The sequence below is a fragment of the Marmota flaviventris genome, chromosome 3 (genome assembly GCF_047511675.1).
Source record: "Marmota flaviventris isolate mMarFla1 chromosome 3, mMarFla1.hap1, whole genome shotgun sequence".
NCBI lineage: Eukaryota > Metazoa > Chordata > Mammalia > Rodentia > Sciuridae > Marmota > Marmota flaviventris.
The window spans coordinates 125,848,297-125,874,399 of NC_092500.1; the positions used below are offsets into that span (position 1 = coordinate 125,848,297).

Below are 26,103 nucleotides of genomic sequence, written 5' to 3' on the forward strand. Positions count from 1 at the left end.
CTGAGACACATCCCCAGCCATTTTTTTTTTGTATTTTTTTTGGGGGGAGGGGCTGGGTGGTACTGAGGATTTAACTCAGGGGCATGGACCACTGAGCTACATCCCCAGCCCTATGTTGTATTTTATTTAGAGACAGGGTCTCACTGAGTTGCTTAGTGACTCATTAAATTGCTTAGTCTGGCTTTGAATTTGCAATCCCTGTCTCAGCCCCCCAAGCCATTGGGATTACAGACATGTGCCAGCCGGCTTCCTTTTTGTATTTTCAGACAGGTCTCACTGAGTTACTTAGAGCCTTGCTAAGTTGCTGAGGATGGCTTTGATCTCACTGCCTCAGCCTCCTGAGTGGCTGGGATTATTGACATGTACTCGCATGTCCAGTCAGTTTATTGTTATGTTGTGGTTATTGCTGTTGTTTTCTTTTTTTCTGAATTATGTTGGTGATCAAGCAAAGAACCTCAAATATATTGGGTGTGTGCTTTGCCACTGAGATATAACTCCAGCCAATCTAGAGAAGTTGCACCTTACTGAAGCCGTGACCTAGTCCTGCTGAAGGGTTGGTGGATATTTCAACTAATGAATAGGGAAGAGAGAAATCCACAGCTGATGAGCCAGCCACAAGTAGGCATAACTTCTGCTTCTGGACAATCTGTAGCTTAGGAAAACATGGGGGGAATAATCCAAATGTGGGAAAAGTGCCTTGAAGGACCTCAGCACACATTGTTGCCATATCCCCTCAGACCAAATACTAAAAATAATACTGGAAAAATAACTACAGAAAGAATGCCCTACACATTGTGCTGTCTATAACAACATGCCTGAACTACCAGAAGGGCCCCATTTGTATGAGAAATATAGAGAAAAATATTGTGCTCTGACACAATACCTGGAGTTTCAAAACCCATTATTACCAGCCAAAGAAGCCACAGAGAAACAACCTACAATGTCCACTTGGAATTAATCTCAACTCTTAGGACACCTACACTCCAAGGCACATGATTAAGAGATTGGTGTTTACTAAGAAGACCCTCACATAGTAGATTTGTAAGCAGAAACGCTAGCAGCCAGGGGGGGCATAGATGATGTACTTGAAACCTTGAGAGAAAATAGTTGCCACCTACATGACTTTGTTCAGAAAATTTATCCTTCAGAATCAAAGAAAAATAATTCTTTTGAAGATAAGCATCAGTGAAAGGAATTTTGAACCACTAAATCTGCAATGTAGAAGGTAATGAAGCAATCCTACACACAGAATAGGAAGCAGAACAACCTAACCATGAGATCATAGGAAAGAATAAATCTCACTAGAAGAGCAGATAAACAAGTGAGAAAGGAAAGAATTAAACTTTATCAATTCAGTAAATCATCAAAGCTCCAAGATGAATAAAGGAGAAAGACATGACCACAGATTATTCAAACTCTCCAGAAAAAAAAATGACAGGCACTTGTAAAAACCTTTCAAATATAACTCTGAGAATCAGTGTTCTGATTCTCAAATTAAAAGATGCAGACTGGATAACTGCATTAAAAATCAAGAGCCAACAACTTGCCACCTGCAAGAAACTCACCATATAGGCAAAACATAAGTAGACTGAGAAGAAAATTATTAAAAATGAAATTGCAAGCAGATGGAACCTGAAAGCAAACAGAAGTATCTGTATTCATGTGTGAAAAACACACTCCAAAATCAGTCAGAAGAGACAAAGAAGGTCACTACATATTAGTAAGTAGAGTAAACCATCAAGAAGATATAATAATTACAAATAAATATGCATCAAAGAAAATAACATAAAACTTTATTTTAAAAATACCCATAGGACATAATGGGAAAACAAACTTTAGTACAATACTAGTGGTATCTCAATATCCCATCTCCCTAATAGATTTGGAATGCAGAGAAAATTATCAACAAGCACACATCATAGTTACACTAACATTATAAATCAACTGGACTTAGCAGATATCTACAGAATATTCCATCCAACATCTTTAGAATACGCATCTGGGGAAATAGGATAGGTAAGTAAGAGTAAAGAGTCTGAGGTTCAACCAAGAATGTGCCTAAAATTTAAAGGTGAACAGAGAAATAGCAAACCTATAAGACAGAATAAGAACAACCAATAAAGTAGAGTAACTATATGAAGGAAAAATGAAGTAGAAAGCTAAAGGTTTCTATTTTCCAGGGATTTAAGCCAAGATCATCATTTAAGTGTATGGTGGGGTTAAAATATCAGCATGAAGGAGATCTGGGAATTTGTAAAATAACATGTTACAGAGAGGGCAAGAACACATGTGAGAGAAGCACACTAGAATACAGGGCTATTGTGGATGGTTCATCAGAGGTTGATCACAAATCCAAAGAAGCTAGCAAGATAATTTCACATTATAACAAGACACAGCACTTGTCCATGATTCAGCAGTCCTTGCCTAGTCTATTGCAGGAAGGGAAGAGTTAGATATTTGCACAACCACTCCTGCCATTTACAAATAAAGAAGAGAGCAGGGAGTTGAGTGGACTTTAAGGGGGAGAATTATAATGGGGAATCATGTTGTCTAATCAGGGTAAGAAGAACATGTGCAATCCTGAGGAGAGTGGAAAACTTGGAAACTGTTAAAGGAAAACATTTGGAATTTGCATGAAGATAAAATATCTGGAAAAGGAGTGTCAAGACTATGTGCCATAAGGAGAAGAGACAGCAGTCAGAGAAGGAAGAATGTAATCAATATCTCAAGCTGGACAGTTAATGGTCAATAGTGTGGCCATACACAGAGATGGGGTGGGAGGGAGCACAGTGCCTCAAAGGGAGAAAGTGAGGAATGGAGAGGCCAGGATGTTATCTTAGTTGTTGTATTCAAGGATGGTGGCAGCAACAGGAACAGGAGACAGAGGAGTCTTGTGAGCCTGGTACTGCAGCCTTCTGGGTTGAGGGGGAATGACCAGGCTGGAGAGTGACACTAACAGAAGTGGTTGTTGGTGTCATCTCATGGGGCAATTTTTAAGCTGCTGGACATGGAGAAAAAGAAACAAAATATTGAAAATTTCAAGGAGAACCAGAAATATTCTAAAAATGATATACAATCTAAGATTTGACCTTGGGGAAAAAAAGCATGTTGAAAGGGAAGAATAGAACCTCCAAATGTTGAGGACATTATTGTTTTCAGAGGACAGCCAGGATTTTATCAGAACAAGAAACTAAAAGGACATTATAAATTTTAAGAAATTAGAAGATGATAGCCTCTAATTTCCAAGAGGCCCCATGGAATGTTTTCTGGGGGAGGGATGAAGTGCCATATTAGTTTCCAGTGGGATATGGATAATAGTGAGGAAGTGGTATCAACAAAGAGCACTGGAACTGTGAGGAGATAAATCCAAGAAGAAAGTCGGGGAAGACCCACCCCCCACCTCACAGCAATTCCCCACAATGTAGAGATGAGAAGAATAACAAACAGCTTTTCAACAGAATTGTTATTGGGGCCATGCCTTGGAGAGACCTCTAGCTCTTCTTACCCATCCAGGTAATCATGAATCTTTCCCCTTACCCTCTTCTTGCTCTACTCATGATGAGATTTTATCAGTACCTCAAGGTCACTTCACTATGCTCCTCCCACCTCAGTATTTATACTGATAAATAGTTTACTTTCTTCTTTCATTAGACCTCTACTCCTCCTTTAGTTATCAAACTAAAAATGATTTCTCTTTTCCCCAAATCACACATTTCCACAGCACATTCACGACACTCAAATTTTTGCATGGTTGTGTTGTCAGGCTGGAGTGGAAAATCCATGAAGACAGGGGTGGTATTTTCTTTCTGTGTCTGTCCTTCTGCCTGGAATTAAGTTTTTTTTTTTAAATTTCATTAACATTTTTTAAAATTTTTATTTCTTACATACATGAAAAAAATGTATGGAATTAAGTTTCTACTTCCAAATCACTTGATTACTTTCCATCAACAAAATGACCTGAGAGATTGTCTGTCTGGTGTAGATGAATTTCAGAGTAAACAGCCCAATATATTTGATTCCCCAAATTGTCCCCCACTCACATGAAAGTGTGAGAGAGATGAAGTGTTAATCCTAATCTAAGATAAATGATACATATCATCAGATGATAGTGATGATTAAGCCACATTACCTGTGGTGGGGTGGGAGTGTGGGAACAAAGTGATAGCACAGAGCAAGCAATGTGCACAACTGAGGTCCAATCATTCACCCTCTCACTAAGCAAAGAGAGTTTAATTAATATCACTTAAGACTGCATTAGCTAATTCCTAAGAATACTCATCTGAGTATAACTTCATGCTCCCATATTCTCAGTTCAGTCTCTGGTTCTTTTCACATAAATTACTATTATCAATGGTTTCCTTACATCTGTTTTTGAAAGAGGACTACAACAGGTGGATCAAGTAATCTTTATCTAGTATTCATTTTGTAGACTCATTTCAACTCTTCCATTATGTTTGAATATGTGAAACTTTCCTAATAACAATCTATAGGCATAGGACAAACACAGAGAAATAGACAGCAAGTAGGTCACCTGTACATGTGATATGAGCTTCCTCCTTTGCAGAGCAAGATTGGTGTTTCCAGGGGTCAGAAGGACACTGCCAGAGAGAGAGATCAATTTCCCGACAGTGGATTCCATTCACCCAGCGGAGTCTAGAACCTTCCCTGGAAGGAACCAAGAAATCCAGTGTCCCAGTGTCCCCACAGCCAAGCTGTCTGCAGATCATAGACAAGGTCATGGGTTCCATGGGGCTGTGGCAGACACTGCCCCAGGTGTTGTTGTAGAAAACCTCCAGCCACCCAGCACACTCTTGGTCCTCTCTCACCAGCCTGAGGGCCAGGAAGTCTAAAAGCAAGAGGAGGAAAATAGTGCACAGTGAACATTCAACTCTTACTGGTATTTTTTTCTTTATTCTTAAGGAGTGAGTGCTCATTGCTGACTCTGCTGAGGAAGTACCCACTAGGTGAAAGACTGGAAGTTTTGTCCCTTTAATACGTTTTGCTAACTTGTACCTCTCTTTACAACAATGTAATATTAGCAAATGCATAGGCAGGAACATTTATGTGGGTGTTTGCAGAAAGTAAACTCTTATTTACTATCTGCTATCTATCTATATGCATCTACTATCTGACTAATCATATGATATGTCCTAGAAAAGGAGCATGGATAGAGGGGTGGCAGAATAGTGGAGTTCCAAATAAGTCCACTTCCTGATCCTGAGAGCCTGTGGACATTTTACCTCACATTGCAAAAGGGATTTTCAGACAAGATGGAGACAAGGATCCCTTCTCTAGGCACAGTGGGAAATGCCTGTAATCCCTGTTGCTTGGAAGCTGAAGCAGGAGCATCCCATGTTCAAAGCTAGCCTCAGCAACTCAGTGAGGCTCTATGCAACTTAATGTGACCATGACTCAAAGTAAAATATAAATAAAAGGGCTGTGGCTGTGGCTCAGATTTTGAGCCCCCTGGGTTTCCCAGTACCAAAAAAAAAAAAAAAAAAAAGAATGTTTTCACAGTGAGATTATACTAGATAATCCTTGATGGGATGTGCCCAATCTAATGACATCATTACACAGTTTCCTCAAAAACAGGTAAACCTTTCTGGCCCTCATCAGAGGGAGATGAACGTGGAATTGTGAGAGGGTTGAGACACTTTGGTTTTGAAGGAGGAAGGAGTCACTCAAGGAATTCAGGCAACTTCTAGAAGGTGAAAAAGGCAAGAAAATGAGTCTTCCCAGAGTTTTAGCTGTTGGAGCCTGCTGAAACCTCATTTATATCTCAGGGAGACCCAGGTCAGGTTCTCACCTACACACTACAAGATGATAAATTTGTGTTGTTTTGAGTCACTCAGTCTATGGTAACTTGTTACAGCAGAAAATAGAAAATTAATTCAGTGGGTCAGGATGTTTCACCCACGTGTCACAGAACAGTGATGACTGCCTTAAATGGAAACTGTAGAGAATGACTGTGTCAGGGGACAGTGCTGAGAAGGAAGGAGCAGATGCTCAGCTGCTGCAGCAGGAAATAGACATACCTCATCTTTTCCTCTGCTGCAGAGACAGAAACTGTGAGTCTCCCCCTCTTCCCTGTCAGCAACTACTAAATCCCTGCCCTAGGACTCAAACACCATCCTGCAGAGCCTCTCCTGCTCCCCCCCAATTTGGGCACAGTGTGAAACACAAACCTGAGCAGATGACCCCCGCATCCTCCTTATGACTGCAGTTGTGCTGCCCCCAGCCCTGGGAAGGGCACTGCCACACATGGGCCTCCTCTCCTGTGCAGTTCACCTCATCCAGCCAGATGGGTCCTGATCCCTCTCCAAAGTGAGCAGAGATAGTGACCACTCCACAGCCCAGCTGTCTGCACACCACGTGGGCATCACTCAGGTCCCAGCTGTCATCACAGATGGAGCCCCAGGAGCCCTGCTGCAGGATCTCTACTCTTCCTGCACAGTGACTGCTCCCATTCACCAGGCGGAGCTGTCTGCTGTCTGAGGAGAGACAGGGTTATGTCAGTGGGTATTTACACAGGGAATGGGAAGGCTCTTGTTCTAGGGGCCTTGCTCACCTGAGCAGTTGGCAGAGTAGTCCTCTGAGGCTGCAGAGCCTGCTGGGTCAGACCAGGAGTCATTGCACTGGGGCAGCAGCTGGGTTTGGTTTCCTACAGAAGAGATTGGAGAGCAGGAAACTGAATTAAGGTACATAATAATCTAGTGATGGAATCTGAGGTGAAAGCTATAATAAAGAAAGATTGATTTCCTTTCTTCAGAGCTGATATTCTAATGGAGATTTCTGCTTTTCATTATGTTAAGTTTTTTGTTGTTGTTGTTTTAAGCCTATCCTTTGGAATATATCAGTGCTGCTGGAGAGCATTGAATGGCTCTTGGGGCAGCAAGATTTGGGGAGGCAAGTTCAGAGAAAAGAAAAACTAGAATCAGCTATTTTCCCCTATTGAAATTTTTCATTCAAAGAAGATGTGGTATAAATATAGGCATAATCTAAGCATGTTTGCCTGATTTCCCTGGGAATACACAAGTATAATTTAGTTTGAGCCAAAGAGGTGTACAATTAGTAATTTCCTGTCCTCAAAGCTGATTGTCTATTCAAGATTTCTGCTTCTGCTTTTGACATACTCTTATTTTTTAAACCAAGACCCAAGAGTTCCTTTAGAAAAGTGTGAATATATCAGTGCTGTTTGAGAGCATTGCATAGCTCCCAGGGAAGGAAGACTTTTGGAGTCATGTTCAGAGAAATGTAAAACCTAGAATCAACTATTTTCCCATGAAGGCATTTAACCATTCAAAGGTAGTAGTTGAGACTGAAAATCTCAGCATGTTTGCCACATTTCCCTGGGAGTACCCTAATAAAATTTAGGTCAGACCAAAGAAGAGAATCCTCTTACACATCCAGAAAAGTTCTGAATTCAAAGAGTTTTTGTCACAAGGAATGAGTGCCCAGTTTCTCACCATTTCAGGTCTCTTTGTATAAGGTGGTCTACACTAAATAAAGTGCATTGAAAAAAGTAAAATGTTTTCTGAAGGTTTGTAGGATTGATTTTTTTCAAATAGAATGTCTTTTCATCAACCCCCCCCCCACACATATATAAAAGAGTTTCCATAGAAAATGAAGTGCACAAAGGAGATAAAAGAAAGATGTTCACAGAGTGGTATTAGTGTTTTCTCATAGGTAATTGAAATAATCATGATTAAATTTTGTAAATTAAGTGACATGATATGCATTTTGTTAGAGAAATGATAATACAAATCCAATAAATATTGGATTTTTTGAGAGTTGTGTATAAAAAGAAGTAATAAAAAAGAACCAATAAAAAGTGAGTAGCTAAAAATAAGAAACCAGAGGATGAGTCTAACAACAATGCAGGTTAGCACAAAGTAGAAACAGTAAGTGGAAGAATGTAGGGAGCCATCCGTGAAAAACACATGAGGATCTTCTCTAGGCATGAAGCCAAGGAGATTTAAGGTTTCACCTTGGGAACTATCCATGGCTCTCCCATGCAATACATTGCCCAAGGCACATGGACTTTATCTTTGCATTGCTAGGAAGATCTCTCATGGTCACTCTAGAAAAGGGCATAACACATTGGGAACTGGATAGTCCACCTTTTTAACCTTTTATGGAGAACATTCTATGGAAGGCCTTTGATGTCCCCCAATATAAGTAAAACAGGTGCAGGCTCCATTTTGCTTTTTAGTATAGAAGCTTGATCCATATGATTGTCTAGTCCGTCCTGCCCCTGCTTTCTGAAAATTTTTGTCCTTCTATTTTTCCTATCTTTTGTTTCTCAGCAAGCTCATTCCACTGAGGGGAACCCCATTCCCATTATCTGTGCAGGATGTGGGTGAGAGAAGATCATGGGAATATGTAGAGTGAAAAACAGAAAGACAAAAACATAGGAAATATAATAGGATAAGAGCCATAGTGAGAGAACCTCACATTCCAATGTACTCTACAAGTTTTAGGTATTAAGACCATAAGTGGTAATGTAAAAGTATAAATTAGAAAATTAAAAAATGGGTTATTTAACACACCTATCATTTTGAAAAATGCCCACAAAATCTGTGACACTCTATCCATTGACCTCTGCAGTCCATTCCTCCTACCGTTCTATCTGGGCTGACAGGGGTGAGTTGTCTATAAGCAATAAAATGTGGTGAAGCCAGCACAGCTTGACTTAGGAACCCAGCTAAGAAAGTCATGTCTCCTCCTCTTGACTTAGGATGTATACTTTATGGGAAATCTACTCTATAGAGAAAGCATTTGTAGGTGGCTCTGTCAGCAGCCCCAGTTGAACTTCAAGCTTCTGGCCATGTGAATGAACTATCCTTGATTACCATCTTGGTTGTCTTCAATGACCTCAGCTCCAGATGAGATCTAAGTGCAACCTCATGAGAGACTTCAAGAGGGAACTGCCAATAGCCTTTGCCAAATTCATGAATCTGAAAATAATGGGCAAAATGCAATGCATTTTTATTTGTTTTGCTATTTTTTTCAGGGGGAGGAATGTATTATAAGCAGTAGCAACTAGGACAATTACATTTACTGTGAAATAGCAATCCTATGTTCCCATATTTATTGTGGCATTATTCACATTAGCTACAGTATGAAATCAGAAGTTACAGTATGGAATCAGATGCCCATTGCTTGAGAAATTCATAAAGAAGATGTGGTATAAATATAGGCATAAAGAAGCAGGGAATCCTGCCATTTACATCAAATGGATGGAATTGTAGGACATTATATTAAGTTAAATGACCCAGACATAGAAAGAAAAGTACAACATGTTCTTTATCATATGTGGAAGCCAACAGGTTAATTTATGGAATTTGGCAATGATACTGTGGTTATGTAAAAAAAGATTCTTGAAAATATTTTAAGAGTAAAGGACACATCATCTTATTCACCTACTCTTAACTATTCACTCAGAAATATTTTATATAATTCAAGGATAAATGTGGCAGAACAAGGGGAGAATATAGAAAAAAATATAGCATTGGGGAATCTGCATTATGGTTATCTGGGGATTTTATAATATCTTTGAAGTTCAGTCAGAATTCTCAAATAATCAAATAAATTAATTAATTAAAGAAAAAAAAAGAAAAAGCCACAAAAATGTGAAGATGAAACCTAGTTGTTATGGTTTTTAGTTATTGGATGTCCCCCAAAAGCTCATGTGTGAGACAATGAAAGAAAGTTTAAAAGTTAAATGATTGGGTTATGAGACCCTTAATCAATTAGCACATTAATACTCTGAAAGTATTAACTGGGTGGTGAAGGTAGACAGGTAGGGTATATCTGGATTAGACGGGTCCCTGCGTGTGTGCCTTTGGGGTTTATATTTTGTCCTTGTTGAGAAGAGTTCTCTCTATTTTTGCTTCTTGGTGGCCATCTGCTGACCTCTTTCCCCTGCTTCACTCTTCCACCATGATATTCCGCCTTACATTCAACACAAAAAATGGAGTAGGCTATGTATGGACAGAGACCTCTGAAAAGTTGGGCTTCAAAATAAACTTTTTCTCCTAAATTTGTTCTTGTCAGGCCCTTTTGTCACAGCACAAAGAATCTGACTAAAACATTAATAGAATTAATTCCTAGGACATTTCATACACACACACACACATACAAAAACCAAACATAAAAACCACACATACAAAATAGCACCATAAACCTAAAACCCCAAGAGTATGCCTATTAAGAGTTATGTACAATCTCTGAGAGAAATTAGAGATACACCTTGAAAGTCAGTTAGCTCCATATTGATGTTTACATCAAATCCAAACTCAATATAAATACCATTATGCAATTATTGTATTAACTATATCAGGTTGAATTATTGAATTAAATACATCAAGTTGTTGTAAAATTTATGTGAAATACATAAGACCAAATATGACCAATGCACTGGGCAGGAAAAATAACATGATTCGAGCAGTTACTTTAAAGTAGTCTTTAAAAAAGTTAGACATGCTATAAATTTATAATAATTAAGGAGGTGTGCATGGCTACAAGCATAGAAAATGACAGAATGGGACAGAACAGAGCATAGAGCATGAGTTAGAAATATCTGCACTCTGTATTTCAAAGGTGACACAGCAGTGGGGAAAGGCTTTTCAATAATGATTCTGAGTCAACTGGATGTACAAACAATAATGTGAAAGTTTTTGTTTACACTACATTCCCTATGCACAATACCAACCCCAGAAAGATTGTGCAATTATATGTAAAAGAAATGTAACTAAACTTCTATATGGTACTTTTGGAGAATATTTTTATGATCTTAAGGTAGTAAAGTTCTATTTAAAAGGGCATTAGAACACTAAGTGTACAGGAAATATTGATACACTATGCTTCATTAAGAACAAGAATCTGACTCCAGAAAGAATACCATAATAGGAGAAGGCATTTAAAAGGTCCTGGATTAAAAACCATACACAAATATATCCGTATTTGCACCAAAAGTTATTGACATGGTAATTTGTAGGATCATTATTTGGGTACTCAAAAAGTGCATACTACTCAAATCTCCATATACTTTGAATGGATCAATACATGATCCTTTTTTATTTGGCAGAAAAACCCTACAGCAATAAAAATAAATGAGATTAGGCTAAAAATAAAATGATAGGTAAATTCTAAATATTATGTTGATTCAAAGTAGACATAAAGAGAGAACATGCTATGACTTTAGATAAAGCTCAAATCTGGACAAAAATTTTCTTTGACATCAGAATTTATAGTAGTCATTCTTGGAGGGGAGGAGAGCACAGTGACTGAGGCATCTGTAGGTGACTCCTGGGAATAGATGATGATCTCTGATGGTCCAGGTTGAGAAACTTGACAGAACTACTACTCATTATTATACAGTGTTCTCTATGAATTACAATAAAAAATAATGCTTACTTAAAACTATTCTTCATAATACCCCTTGACAGGGCCTGAAAGATGAATGATCATTGAGAATAACCATATTTCACCACAGAATGTTGAAGTCAGTTCTCCACACTGTCTGCCCCTAGAGACATGTCACTCAAGTACCAATCAGCACTGACCATTTTTTCATGAGCCAAACATCTGTATATCCTGATAGAAGACAGGGTTTTAGCAACATCCCATATTTTTCTTACCCCCACAAAGTGCTTAGGGAGGTTAAGGTCCTGCTGAGAGTCTCACCTGAGCAGACAACTTACCTGAACAGACCACAGAGGCTGTATTGCCATGGGCACAGGCAGGAACCCCCAGGGCAGTCACAGGGCAATTCCACAGGAAGGACTCAGACCCTGAGCAGTGGAATCCATCTCTCCAGATCTCATTTCCTCTTTCCACAAAGTATGCTCCCTTTGGGGTGGAGATGGCAACTCCACAGCCCAGCTGACGGCAAACTACATTGGCATTGGCCATATTCCAGTGGGAGGCACAGAGTGTTCTCCAGCCTCCAGAGGTCTTCATCTCCACTTGACCTTCACACTGAGAGCTGCCATTTTTCATGAGATGAACATCTGTGTATCCTTGTAGAAGACAGGGTTTTAGCAACATCTCACATTTTTCTTACCCCCACAGCATGCGTAGGGAGGTTAGGCCCTGCTGTGAGTCTCACCTGAGCAGACAACTTGCACAGCCCCTCTGTGGGGGCAACTGACTGAAGGACAGGGCACTCTGGGGCAGAACCATATCCCAGGTTCTTGTCCCTCACACTGGAACTCTTCAGCCCAGATCTGTTTACCAGGGTCCCTGAAGGGCAGGTTCCCCAGGACAAATGCAGCCTTGCCACACCCCAGCTCAGCACAGATGACCTGGGCTGTGGGGAAGGTGAAATTCCCATCAGATACTAGAATCCACTCTCCTCCAGAATTCACTTCCACTCACCCAGAGCAAGATCCCTGTCCTCCAACCAGATGCACAAATCCTGTGGGAGAAAAAGCAACAAGAAGTGTCCGTGAATAGAATTGGAAGCTAAAAATCACAGGTAATACTGTGAAATCTTTCATTTTTCATGGTTGGTTTCTGGGGAGTGTATTTAACTGATGGTGCCAAAATGTGAATCCAATGAACAAGTGTCTAAGGACAAATTTAGGAGGAGGAATTTGTAAAGTCTGTTCTAAATTGCTGACTCATGAAATGAATGTATGCACGCCCCTCTCACATACATATATATCTGTGTGTTCAAAAAATGAATATATATATATTTTTTCTTTTACATGGATGTATTATTCTTCATATTATTAAAGTATGTGTGTTTGTATAACTTTCTGTGACAGTCTACCTCCTTTATTTTTTTGATAGGATCCATATCTATCCACTTAATGTCAACTTCATGTAGAAAAAGATTAGGATTACTTTTTCACTATTTTACACCCTGAAACTTTCAATTCAGACAATAATTCCAGTGAAGATAACATTTGTTAATGAATGAAAAATTCAATATGTATCAAAAACTAACAATTCATATTTATTTCCCATTTGGGCATGAGAAAAAGTTCACTAAATACTGTGAGACTGAGATGAAACAAGCTCATTGTGTCTAAAATAATCAGGGTTTTTTACATCATATTTCCTATTACAGAAGACAGAAAGGCAATTTAGAAGTAGAAACGGAAGTTAAACAGAGATTTGAGCATTTTTTGTTTGTTTTATTTTTTTAAGTTATTATTTTGTTTCTAATAAACACAGTTTGACAAATCCATTATACATCTATTGAAAATGATCAATTTTAAGTATTGGTTCAGACATTTGGGAGGGCATTTAGTTACCAATGTAAAATTGTAATATAATAGTAATTTTATGTAGTGAGGAAATTCAGTAAGGAATTCTTTCTTAAGAGAATAGTATGTTCAATATTTTTTTTTCTGTAACTAAACCATCAAAGTTGAAAGAACATCAAAAGCATTGACCTAACTTATTAAAATTGTTACTTAAAACACTATAATTGAAATACTCTCTTTTATCTCTGAAGCTGATTATTAACATGAAGTGTGGATTCCTGAAGTCTTACTACATTGGTAATTTTAATTTATATCATTATTATAGAGGAATAATGATAAATACTTACTTACAGAATCAAATTCCAAACTGAATTCAGTAATCTTTAGGAAGTTATGTTTTAAAGAGTATGAGACCTTCAGGTTGATCATAGAAATCAGCCATTTATCTAGTGACAGGAACAACAAAGATCAGCCTCCAGAACAGAAACCTGGCTGGCTGAAGGCTCTGCCTGTGGATGCACTAGGTCTCCTTCACTGTGAACTCTGGTTTCCACACAGCTCTACTTTCACATTAAAGGTCAACACAAGTACCACCAGAGAGTGGTTTGCATGACTAATTGTAGTTTCAGCTCAGATAGAAACAAAATCTTGCCTTTGGCGGCATTATTTCCTTTTTATTTTCCTTTTTTTCATTCTGTATGGCCCATTTCTAACATCCAAGAGTTAGAATGTCTGAGTTGAGATAGAATAATATATTCTATCTGAGATAATCCACTGTGATATCTGAGTACAGTGTCCCCCTAGATAAAATATTAAGAGGTCATCTTTGTCTTGGGCACTAAATTCTATTGCAATATGAAACCATTTGCAGAGACTTTTGTATAATTTCCATTAATAAAAATTGGAAGGATTTCAGAAAACGAATAGATCACCCAATGCAGGTTTCACCTTTACTCTTCTATTCTTCACTGATGATAGAGACCTAATCTAGCCATAGTCTGAGAGGGCAAAAAGTAAAATTTATACATTACATATACTGAGATGATCAATTGAGCATCTGTCATTGTGCAGAACAGAGATACTGAGATGTTCAGCAGGCAGTATTGTTACAAACTCAGCAATATATTTATTTAACTTTAAAAATATATTGAGGATTTATTATGTTCTGAGCATTGTATTATAAAGTAACATATATCCAAAATCCTTGAAACAATTTTTTGAAAAATACATGATTTAGAAATTAGAGCCAGCTACCATCAATACAGATAGTATTCTTGAAAGATGATTTACTCTGTTACACTTAATGAAATATAAACCACAACAGTCAAAGTGTGGTTCAGATGCAAGTATACATTGTTCTATAAACTCAAATACCCTTCTATTGAAAGTGGGTATTATTATGGTCCACAGTTCTTCAGATAAACAGGCAATTCTTATATCATAGTGGTTTAGAAATTCTCATTAGTTCTATTTGCAAAATTACATATATCAGTTTTGGTAATATGTCAATGTTATAAAGAAATGTGGAGAAAAAAACAATAATTCCCCCTTCTCATTTGCATTACCAGATGGTTGAGATAAATAGTACCACTATTTATTGTTCACTATTTTATTGTCCACTCTTCCTTTCATCTATATTGCTTATAAAGAATATATTCTCAGAGGACTTGAAGATGGCGGTGAGGGGAGTGCTTGTTCATCAAATCGCCCCGTGGCTAGAGTCTGCGGCACGTGCTAGGAAACGATGAGATAGCGACGCAGGGATACAGCGCTGCAGTTTCTGCGGGCTTCTGCCAGCTGTGCAAGCACCGTACTCAGTGCTGAATTCTGGGTTTGAGATGGGGGAAGGAAGCGGTCCAATTCGGTTCTCCACACCGGTCAGACCACAGAGGAGGCCAGCGGCCACCATCTTGGAGAGCTGACGTCACCATCCCTGTTTTCGACTGATCGCAGCTCATTCAGCCATAGAACGGGTAATTTCAGGCTGCCATTCGCCTGTGGCTTGCAGACAAATTACTCAGGCTCAGTGCTAAATAGCCTGCGGAAACTGCTTCTTGGAGCCTGCTCTTATCAGAGCATGCACCGAGCATGGAGAGGCCAAGTTCCGGCTCCCAGAACTGCTCTGGCCCAGGGCTAAGGAGCCTGCGGAAACTGCTTCTCAATCCGGGTCCTGCTGAGTACTGTGGAGGTAGATACCAACCGAGCCTTCATGGGCAGTGGCAACAGGACTGAGACGGGGCTTGTGAGGGCCGGTTAGGACTCACCCGTTGCTTTGGTCACCTGGCAAAGGGAACGAAATGCTGCCATTCGCATGGGATACCAACATGGCAGAGATCTGATGTCATCAGAAAGCGGTGGAGGAGAGAACTTCATCAATACCAGCGGCGACAGAAACAGTTGGTCTCCTGGTAGGGAGGGTGAGTCACAGACACCCGAGTCTTTCTCACTTTGTCGTCGAGCCAGAGGGGAGGAGCGGGGCCGCTGCCCACGCCCGGAGCAGGCCCAGCGGCTCGCCAGCATGGTGGTCGTGTGACCCCAATTGGAGTGGGGGTGGAGCGGAGCTGCCACCCCTGCCCGCGCCTGCAAGGTAGGCAGACCGCCGCCCGACCCTGCAAGGGAGACTTTTCAACTATACAAGAGCAATATAAATATATAGGGGGAAAAAAATTTCAAAAACACAACAGTTTCACCAAGCAGAAAGAAACGCAAGCAGTATGAAAAGACAAGGAAAGAAAGGACCACAAGCAATGCAGGTCAACTCAACTTTAGAAGAGGTAACAGCTGCAGCAGATGGAATGTCAGATAAAGAATTCAGGATATATATGCTCCAGATGATCTGGAGTATCAAGGAGGACATTAGACAGCAAAATCAGACAATGAAAGATCACTTCGACAAGGAATTACACAAACAAATCCAGGAAGCAAAGGATCAACTATACAGGGAGATAGAGGTTATAAAAAACAAACAAACAGAAATCCTAGAAATGCAGGAAGCAATAAACGAACTTAAAAACTCAATTGAGAATACTACCAGCAGAGTAGAACACTTAGAAGATAGAACATCAGACAATGAAGACAAAGTATTTCAACTGGAAAAGAACATAGACAGCTCAGCAAGACTGTTAATAAACCATGAGCAGAACATCCAAGAAATATGGGATAACATTAAGAGACCAAACTTAAGAGTCATTGGGATACAGGAAGGTACAGAACTCCATACCAAAGGAATGAGCAATTTATTCAATGAAATAATACGAGAAAACTTCCCAGACTTGAAGAATGAGACAGAATCCCAAATTCTAGAAGCCTACAGGATGCCGAATGTGCAAAATTATAAGAGATCCACACCTAGACACATTATAATGAAGATGCCCAACATACAGAATAAGGAGAGAATTTTAAAAGCTACAAGAGAAAGGAAGCAGATTACATTTAGGGGCAAGCCAATCAGGATAACAGCTGATCTTTCAACACAGACTCTGAAAGCTAGAAGATCCTGGAATAACATATTTCAAACACTGAAAGAAAATGGGTTCCAACCAAGAATTGTGTATCCAGTGAAATTAAGCTTCAGGATGGAAGATGAAATTAAAACCTTCCACGAAAAACAAAAGTTAAAAGAATATGCAGCTAGAAAACCATCTCTTCAAAACATCCTTGGCAAAACATTACAGGAAGAGGAAATGGAAAATAACAATGAAAACCAACAGTGGGAGGTAGGACAGTAAAGGGGGGGGGAATAATCAAAGAGGAAAACAAACCATGTTTAGTAACAGAAATAAAAAAATATGGCTGGAAGAACAACCCATATCTCAATAATAACCCTAAATGTTAATGGCTTAAACTCACCAATTAAGAGACACAGGCTAGTAGAATGGATCTCAAAACAAGACCCAACAATATGCTGCCTACAGGAGACGCATTTGATAGGAAAAGACATACATAGGCTGAAGGTGAAAGGTTGGGAAAAATCATATCACTCATATGGACTTCGGAAACAAGCAGGAGTGTCCATACTCATATCAAATAAAATAGATTTTAAGCCAAAGTTAATCAAAAGGGATAAAGAGGGACACTACATACTGCTCAAGGGAACCATACACCAACAAGACATAACAATCATAAATATATATGCCCCAAACAATGGTGCAGCTATGTTCATCAAACAAACTCTTCTCAAGTTCAAGAGTCTAATAGACCACCATACAATAATCATGGGAGACTTCAACACACCTCTCTCGCCACTGGACAGATCTTCCAAACAAAAGTTGAATAAGGAAACTATAGAACTCAATAACACAATTAATAACCTAGACTTAATTGACATATATAGAATATACCACGCAACATCAAGCAGTTACACTTTTTTCTCAGCAGCACATGGATCCTTCTCAAAAATAGATCATATATTATGTCACAGGGCAACTCTTAGACAATATAAAGGAGTAGAGATAATACCATGCATCCTGTCTGATCATAATGGAATGGAACTGAAAATCAACGATAAAAGAAGGAAGGAAAAAGCATACATCACTTGGAGAATGAACAATAGGTTACTGAATGATCAATGGGTTATAGAAGACATCAAGGAGGAAATTAAAAAATTCTTAGAGATTAATGAAAACACAGACACAACATATCGGAATCTTTGGGACACATTGAAAGCAGTTCTAAGAGGAAAATTCATTGCTTGGAGTTCATTCCTTAAAAAAAGAAAAAACCAACAAATAAATGATCTCATACTTCATCTCAAAATCCTAGAAAAAGAAGAGCAAAACAACAGCAAAAGAAGTAGAAGGCAAGAAATAATGAAAATCAGAGCCGAAATTAATGAAGTCGAAACAAAAGAAACAATTGAAAAAAATTGACAAAACTAAAAGTTGGTTCTTTGAAAAAATAAACAAAATCGACAGACCCTTAGCCATGCTAGCGAAGAGAAGAAGAGAGAGAACTCAAATTACTAGCATACGGGATGAAAAAGGCAATATCACAACAGACACTTCAGAAATACAGAAGATAATCAAAAATTATTTTGAATCCTTATACTCCAATAAATTAGAAGATAGTGAAGGCATAGATAGATTTCTTAAGTCATATGATCTGCCCAGATTGAGTCAGGAGGATATAGACAACCTAAACAGACCAATATCAATTGAGGAAATAGAAGAAAACATCAAAAGACTACCAACTAAGAAAAGCCCAGGACCGGATGGGTATACAGCAGAATTTTACAAAACCTTTAAAGAGGAACTAATACCAATACTTTTCAAGCTACTTCAGGAAATAGAAAAAGAGGGAGAACTTCCAAATTCATTCTATGAGGCCAACATCACCCTGATACCTAAACCAGACAAAGACACTTCAAAGAAAGAAAACTTCATACCAATATCTCTAATGAACCTAGATGCAAAAATCCTCAATAAAATTCTGGCGAATCGGATACAAAAACATATCAAAAAAATTGTGCACCATGATCAAGTAGGATTCATCCCTGGGATGCAAGGCTGGTTCAATATACGGAAATCAATAAATGTTATTCACCACATCAATAGACTTAAAAATAAGAACCATATGATCATCTCGATAGATGCGGAAAAAGCATTCGACAAAGTATAGCATCCCTTTATGTTCAAAACTCTAGAAAAACTAGGGATAACAGGAACATACCTCAATATTGTAAAAGCAATCTATGCTAAGCCTCAGGCTAGCATCATTCTGAATGGAGAAAAATTGAAGGGATTCCCTCTAAAATCTGGAACAAGACAGGGATGCCCTCTTTCACCACTTCTGTTCAACATAGTTCTCAAAACGCTGGCCAGAGCAATTAGACAGACAAAAGAAATTAAAGGCATCAAAATAGGAAAAGAAGAACTTAAATTATCACTATTTGCAGATGATATGATTCTATACCTAGCAGACCCAAAAGGCTCTACAAAGAAACTACTAGAGCTAATAAATGAATTCAGCAAAGTGGCAGGATATAAAATCAACACACATAAATCAAAGGCATTCCTGTATATCAGCGACAAATCCTCTGAAATGGAAATGAGGACAACCACTCCATTCACAATATCTTCAAAAAAAATAAAATACTTGGGAATCAACCTAACAAAAGAGGTGAAAGACTTATACAATGAAAACTACAGAACCCTAAAGAGAGAAATAGAAGAAGATCTTAGAAGATGGAAAAATATACCCTGTTCATGGATAGGCAGAACTAACATCATCAAAATGGTGATATTACCAAAAGTTCTCTATAGGTTTAATGCAATGCCAATCAAAATCCCAACGGCATTTCTTGTAGAAATGGATAAAGCAATCATGAAATTCATATGGAAAAATAAAAGACCCAGAATAGCAAAAACAATGCTAAGCAGGAAGTGTGAATCAGGCGGTATAGCGATACCAGACTTCAAACTATACTACAGAGCAATAGTAACAAAAACAGCATGGTACTGGTACCAAAACAGGCGGGTGGACCAATGGTACAGAATAGAGGACACAGAAACCAATCCACAAAACTACAACTATCTTATATTTGATAAAGGGGCTAAAAGCATGCAATGGAGGAAGGATAGCATCTTCAACAAATGGTTCTGGGAAAACTGGAAATCCATATGCAACAAAATGAAACTGAATCCCTTTCTCTCGCCATGCACAAAAGTTAATTCAAAATGGATCAAGGAGCTTGATATCAAATCAGAGACACGCCGTCTGATAGAAGAAAAAGTTGGCTATGATCTACATACTGTGGGGTCGGGCTCCAAATTCCTCAATAGGACACCCATAGCACAAAAGTTAATAACTAGAATCAACAAATGGGACTTACTCAAACTAAAAAGTTTTTTTTTCTCAGCTAAAGAAACAATAAGAGAGGTAAATAGAGAACCTACATCCTGGGAACAAATCTTTACTCCTCACACTTCAGATAGAGCCCTAATATCCAGAGTATACAAAGAACTCCAAAAATTAGACAATAAGATAACAAACAACCCAATCAACAAACGGACCAAGGACCTGAACAGACACTTCTCAGAGGAGGACATACAATCAATCAACAAGTACATGAAAAAATGCTCACCATCTCTAGCACTCAGAGAAATGAAAATCAAAACCACCCTAAGATACCATCTCACTCCAGTAAGATTGGCAGCCATTATGAAGTCAAACAACAACAAGTGCTGGCGAGGATGTGGGGAAAAGGGTACACTTGTACATTGCTGGTGGGACTGCAAATTGGTGCAGCCAATTTGGAAAGCAGTATGGAGATTTCTTGGAAAGCTGGGAATGGAGCCACCATTTGACCCAGCTATTCCCCTTCTTGATCTATTCCCTAAAGACCTAAAAAGAGCATGCTACAGGGACACTGCTACATCGATGTTCATAGCAGCTCAATTCACAATAGCAAGACTGTGGAACCAACCCAGATGCCCTTCAATAGACGAATGGATAAAAAAAAAATGTGGCATTTATACACAATGGAGTATTACTCTGCATTAAAAAATGACAAAATCATAGAATTTGCAGGGAAATGGATGGCATTAGAGCAGATTATGCTAAGTGAAGCTAGCCAATCCCCAAAAAACAAATGTCAAATGTCTTGTTTGATATAAGGAGAGTAACCAAGAACAGAGTAGGGATGAAGAGCATGAGAAGAAGATTAACATTAAACAGGCATGAGAGGTGGGAGGGAAAGGGAGAGAGAAGGAAAATTGCATGGAAATGGAAGGAGACCCTCAGGGTTATACAAAAGTACATACAAGAGGAAGTGAGGGGAAAGGGAAAAATAATACAAGGGGGATAAATGAATGACAGTAGAGGGGGTAGAGAGAGAAGAGGGGAGGGGAGGGGAGGGGAGGGGAGGAGGGATAGTAGTGGATAGGAAAGGCAGCAGAATACAACAGACACTAGTATGGCAATATGTAAATCAATGGATGTGTAACTGATGTGATTCTGCAATCTGTATATGGGGTAAAAATGGGAGTTCATAACCCACTTGAATCAAAGTGTGAAATATGATATATCAAGAACTATGTAATGTTTTGAACAACCAAAAATAAAAAATAAATAAAGAATATATTCTCAAATAAAACTAAGGTGTCATATTGAACCTACCACTCAGTCTGCACAAACTACAGTCTTGAAATCTCAGCAGTTTGAATATTGAGGTTGTTTCATCTGGGGCTCTAGTGTATGGACACATAATTGCCAACTATTCCTTCAGAGTAGCCCTTCCTCTTGAATCTTAGGGAATGGAAGATTTCAAGGCCTAAAGATTATTTAAGAGGCCTAAATTGGTAGAATTTATCAACAATGTCTGATTTATATCGTCTTTTGAGATAACTGCTGTGCCATAAACAGCATTTATAATGGAAACTTCTAATTTGACTGTGAGGCATAGTATGAAGCACACATAATGTGTGAAGATTTTATGAAAAATAAAACATTAAATATAATATCCAATGCTGAATCTCTTACTGAAAATTCTCATTACAAACAATTCAGCCTCAGCTCTCTATTTCACCTGGGAGGCTCTCATCTTCTGTGTAAGTTATGCACATTCAACTCAAGCTCCCAACAATGAATGTAAACTGAATTTTTTTTTGTAGAAATAATATGAAACATTTATTTGATATATTGAAAAACAACAGAGCTAAGTAATCCAACTCCACTGCAGCATAACAAAAAAAAATCACCTCTTCAGTACAGTGTAAGTTTTAAATGCAACCTGCATAAGAGCGCATGTCATATGAAATAGTAAGACTGCTGCTGCCTTACCAAGTACTTCCACTACCCAGGTTAGTGTGAAATACTGGTGGTCCAATAGTTTTATTGAAATAAATCATTTAAAAATATTTTAAAGGCAAATTAAAATGCCTCAGTCTCAGTAATCATATATTCAACTGAAACTTTTATCTATATAAATGAGATTTATTTACTTCCCACTAGTAAGTCTTCATTTCACTCAGGTTACAGCTATGTATTTTCCATATTTGGTATCTGCCTTGCCCAATATCAAAGAAAAAAATCCAAAATGATCAGTAAATAAAAATGTAGGAAATAATACCTCCTTGAATTTTAAATATTTTTAAGGTTTAAAAAGTGTTTTAAGTTTGTAATTCTTAGTAGGAAAACATTATCTGAATGAACACCCTAATGGCAAACCATTGTAAAATGCTTCAACTGAATTTGCTGTAGAGGGATAGGGATTATCTTCAAAGCACCCCAGCTCTCCTGATGAGGTCAGAGGTATGGTGGTTTGTATTATTGCGACAGCCTTTAAGTGATCTAGGTTGCTTTTCCTTCAGTAAGGGTTTTGTCAGGTGGGCATTATGCTTGACCTCCAAATTTGGCTGACAATTTACTGATGAGATTCATAACCTTTGGGTTGCTTTGATATTTTGACATATTTTCTGGGTTCTGGGCCATATCCTGGAAGGTCACCATAACTTCTGGATCCTGCATGGCTGCAAGAACCTCTGGATCACTAAGAATTTCATTGATCCCAGGCATTCCTGCCATTCCAGGCATGCCCCATCCCATTCCAGGCATTCCTCCAGGAAAATTACCAGGCATTCCTCCAGGAAAGGCACTTGGAAAAGAGCCAAACTGAGTTCCTGCTTGTCATCTGACTTCTTCCTGCCTCTGGGCTCTCTCATGTTCTTCTCAAGCCTTCTTAACTCTTTCTATTCTTTCTTTGATCTCTCACTCTTTACGTTTTCGCTCATATTTTCTCCGATGTTCAGCAATTTTCTGTGCCCGTGGTTGAACTTCTTTCATCATTGCACTAGCATCATCATCATAATCCAGTTTACAGGCAAGAGCAAGATCATGGGCTGCTTCTTCCCAGTGGCCCAAAAGTTTGTAGGCTTTCCCTTGACACTTGTAAGGCTGAGCTGAATCAGGATTTATTTCAATGGCTCTGTCACAGTCATTTGGCTTTTTTAATTTGTTGAAGACACTGGCTTTCTTGGCATATAGAATGGCCAAGCGAAGATTTAACTTGATAGCATCTGTGAACAAGTCATTTGGCTTCTGTAATTTGGCTTCTGTAGCATTTGGCTTCTGTAATTTGATGAAAACATGGCTCTCTTGGCATATAGAATGGCCAAGCGAGGATTTAACTTGATAGCATCTGTGAACAAGTCAATAGCTTTCTGTAGTTCACCATCATTCAGGGCTTCAATGGTAGCCCCTTTCTTTTCATTTGCTTGATTCAACATCTCCTCAGTTATCTCTGAATTTTCATCTCCCATTTCTTGAGGGGCATCACTGTATGGTTCAATTACACCTTCATTATCAATTTCTAGATCACTTTCCTCATTTGATGGCTCATCTCTCTTAATGTTTTCTTCCATCTTTTTGCTATCTGTTTTTTTTTTCCCCTTGGTATTTTCTTCTGATTTAGGTTTATGAGTAGCAGGTGGTACTTTACCCCCCATGCTCTCCACCTACTCTCTCAGGAAGTGCATCTTCTTGGTGTGCAGGACGCTTGGATCCTGCTTACACATTTTCATGATGGCCCAAAGGCCCAAAGCTCGCTCACTTTCTGGGGGTCCATGGTCAGGGAAAGATAGGCAGAGGAGGCTGCTGCCTGTTTCCAGGCCGTAAACTGAATTTTAAAAAATGGTGTACACATACATAGGGTGGATTGCAATAAAATGATTTGATCAGTCAACTATGGATAAATTTCATAAATATAAAATGAAATAAAAGAAAAATAAAACAAAGCCACAAGTAGCAAACCAATTCCAATAGATTTGATGCACATGGTTGGCAGAGCTCACATGAACTTCTAAAAGGAAAGTGTGATGAATGGGGACATAATGCTTCCAGGACCCCCAATCCCCATATTCCTTCCCAATCCCAGCTTCTTTGTCTTAGCTCTTCAGGACTAACTTATACACAGAACTGAGAATGTGCCTGGTGTGCTGCTGGATCCACAAGAGGGTAAATTCAGGGCAAAGGCTTCAACGGACTCTACCTGTGTTATTGGCCCATCACTATGACCACGGAGAGTGGAATGGTATGAATGAGCACATCAAATACACCCAGTAATGATCATGAGGACTGTCTTCCCGAAGGAAGAGATGCTCAGCAGAATATTAGGAGGAGCAAATATGTGGGATCTATGTAAACACAACTACAGCAATTTTATGATGGTGCTTATTAACTATATTATACTTTTAATGGTTAATTTTGTTTCCCTTAGAAAATGCACTTATTTGCCGAAACACAGGTCCATATCCAAGTTTTCCATAGGACTTGAAATTTCATGAGAAAAATTGTGCCCATGATTCAAGGACATTTATGACAGAAGGCTGGCATGAAGGGAGATATTATGTATGAAATATGTTAAAATTATTAATAATTATATTTTTATTAAATAATAGGCTTAGATTGGATTGGAATTAAATACAAAGAGATTAAAACACCACACATACGTGTGTATATGTATGTAGAATTTAGTACTTACAAAATCATTCACATACCTACATTTAATTTTAAATAATAATATTTTAAATTTTTAGACTACATATTCTTATAGAGTTAGATATTTTAGGGATAGGTAATAAATAAAAGAAATTAGTCTCTGGTATTTTCCTGTATAGTCAAATATGTAAATGTCAAAAAGAGTCATAACATGGGGCTGGGGTGGTGGTTTAGCAGTAGAGTGCTTGTCTCACACATGTGAGACCCTGGGTTTGATCCTCAGCACCACATAAAAATAAATAAATGAAATAAAAGTATTGTGTCCAACTACAACTAAAAAATAAATATTAAAAAAGTCATAACTCATGGAGTACAAATGATACCCGCTCTTTAGAAAATATCAGAATGGATTAGAAAGAAGACCCATTCTAGGGCTTTCCTTTTAACATACCATTTTCAGTGTGTCCTCTAACATGACTTTTCCATATTAACTAAAGTCTTTCAATTATCTGATATAACACAAATCCCTTCATTGGTCTAGAATTGGGTAAAGAATCAATATTACTACTGATGATTATTTTGCTTTAAAACACAATTTAACTACCTTAAAGTTGTGGGGGACAAAATTGGGACTGAGAATGTCAGCAAGGTTGGGTCCTTCTCTCAAGACTGTAGGAGAGGATCCTTCCTTGCCCTCCCTCACTTCCGCTGGTCAATGACAGTCCTTGGTGTGCCTTGGCTTACAGATGCATCACTTTAGTTGCTGCCTCTATGCTTACCTGTCCCTCTTCTCTGTGTCTGTCTCTGTGTTCCCTCTTCTGAGGACATGAGTCAGGTTGGATTAGGAGTATGGGTGAGAGACTTTAGAATATGACTGAAGAATTCAATGCAAAACAGCAGGATGAAAATTCCTCACATTCTTTCTGCTATAGTAACTGTCTCTTCTTCTAAATCTGTGATGCTTCAGTGAAGACTTTTGAATCTCCTCATCTGACACATCACACTTAGAGGACAGAGCTACATCCCAGTCTAATCAACTGTTTCAGGAGTAGTAAGACTGGTAAAAGGAGGCACGCTTGCCTTTGTCCCTAGAGACAAAACAGTGATTGGTGACAATGACATGAAAAGAAAAAGAAAAAGAAGAAAAAGGAAGCAGTTCTTTATTTTCCCCCATGGTTGCATGTTGTTTCAATCATGACCACCAATTGAAATTACATGAGGTATGGTAAGGACATTTCAATATCTGCACAAGACTAGTATTTTCATGACATAGGAAGTCTTAATGTTGAACTAATTCCAAAGATATTGTCATGTGAGGTACATAGATTTTGGGTTCACCAGAGCCATCTATATGTTTGTTTGAAACAGTATCAACATTTTTTTCTGTGTCTTGTGCCTAACATTTCTCCACATGAGGGCCACGACAGAACCTGACTGACTTGAGCTCCTCACT

The 26,103-nt window shown here is 38.5% G+C and overlaps 1 protein-coding gene and 1 pseudogene across 1 annotated transcript in view; both read right to left on the reverse strand.

Annotated features, from left to right (window-relative positions):
• The window catches only part of LOC114104827 (antigen WC1.1-like), a 185,280-nt gene extending 173,364 nt beyond the window's left edge, over positions 1 to 11,916 (reverse strand). Inside the window, 3 exon segments of the mRNA XM_071609306.1 lie at positions 6,186 to 6,491; positions 6,569 to 6,661; positions 11,706 to 11,916. Of these exon segments, the coding sequence (XP_071465407.1) occupies positions 6,186 to 6,491; positions 6,569 to 6,661; positions 11,706 to 11,916 (610 nt within the window).
• Positions 11,917 to 22,508: 10,592 nt separating this feature from the next.
• On the reverse strand, positions 22,509 to 23,778 carry LOC114082307 (hsc70-interacting protein-like; annotated as a pseudogene).
• Between the last annotated feature and the right edge of the window lie 2,325 nt (positions 23,779 to 26,103).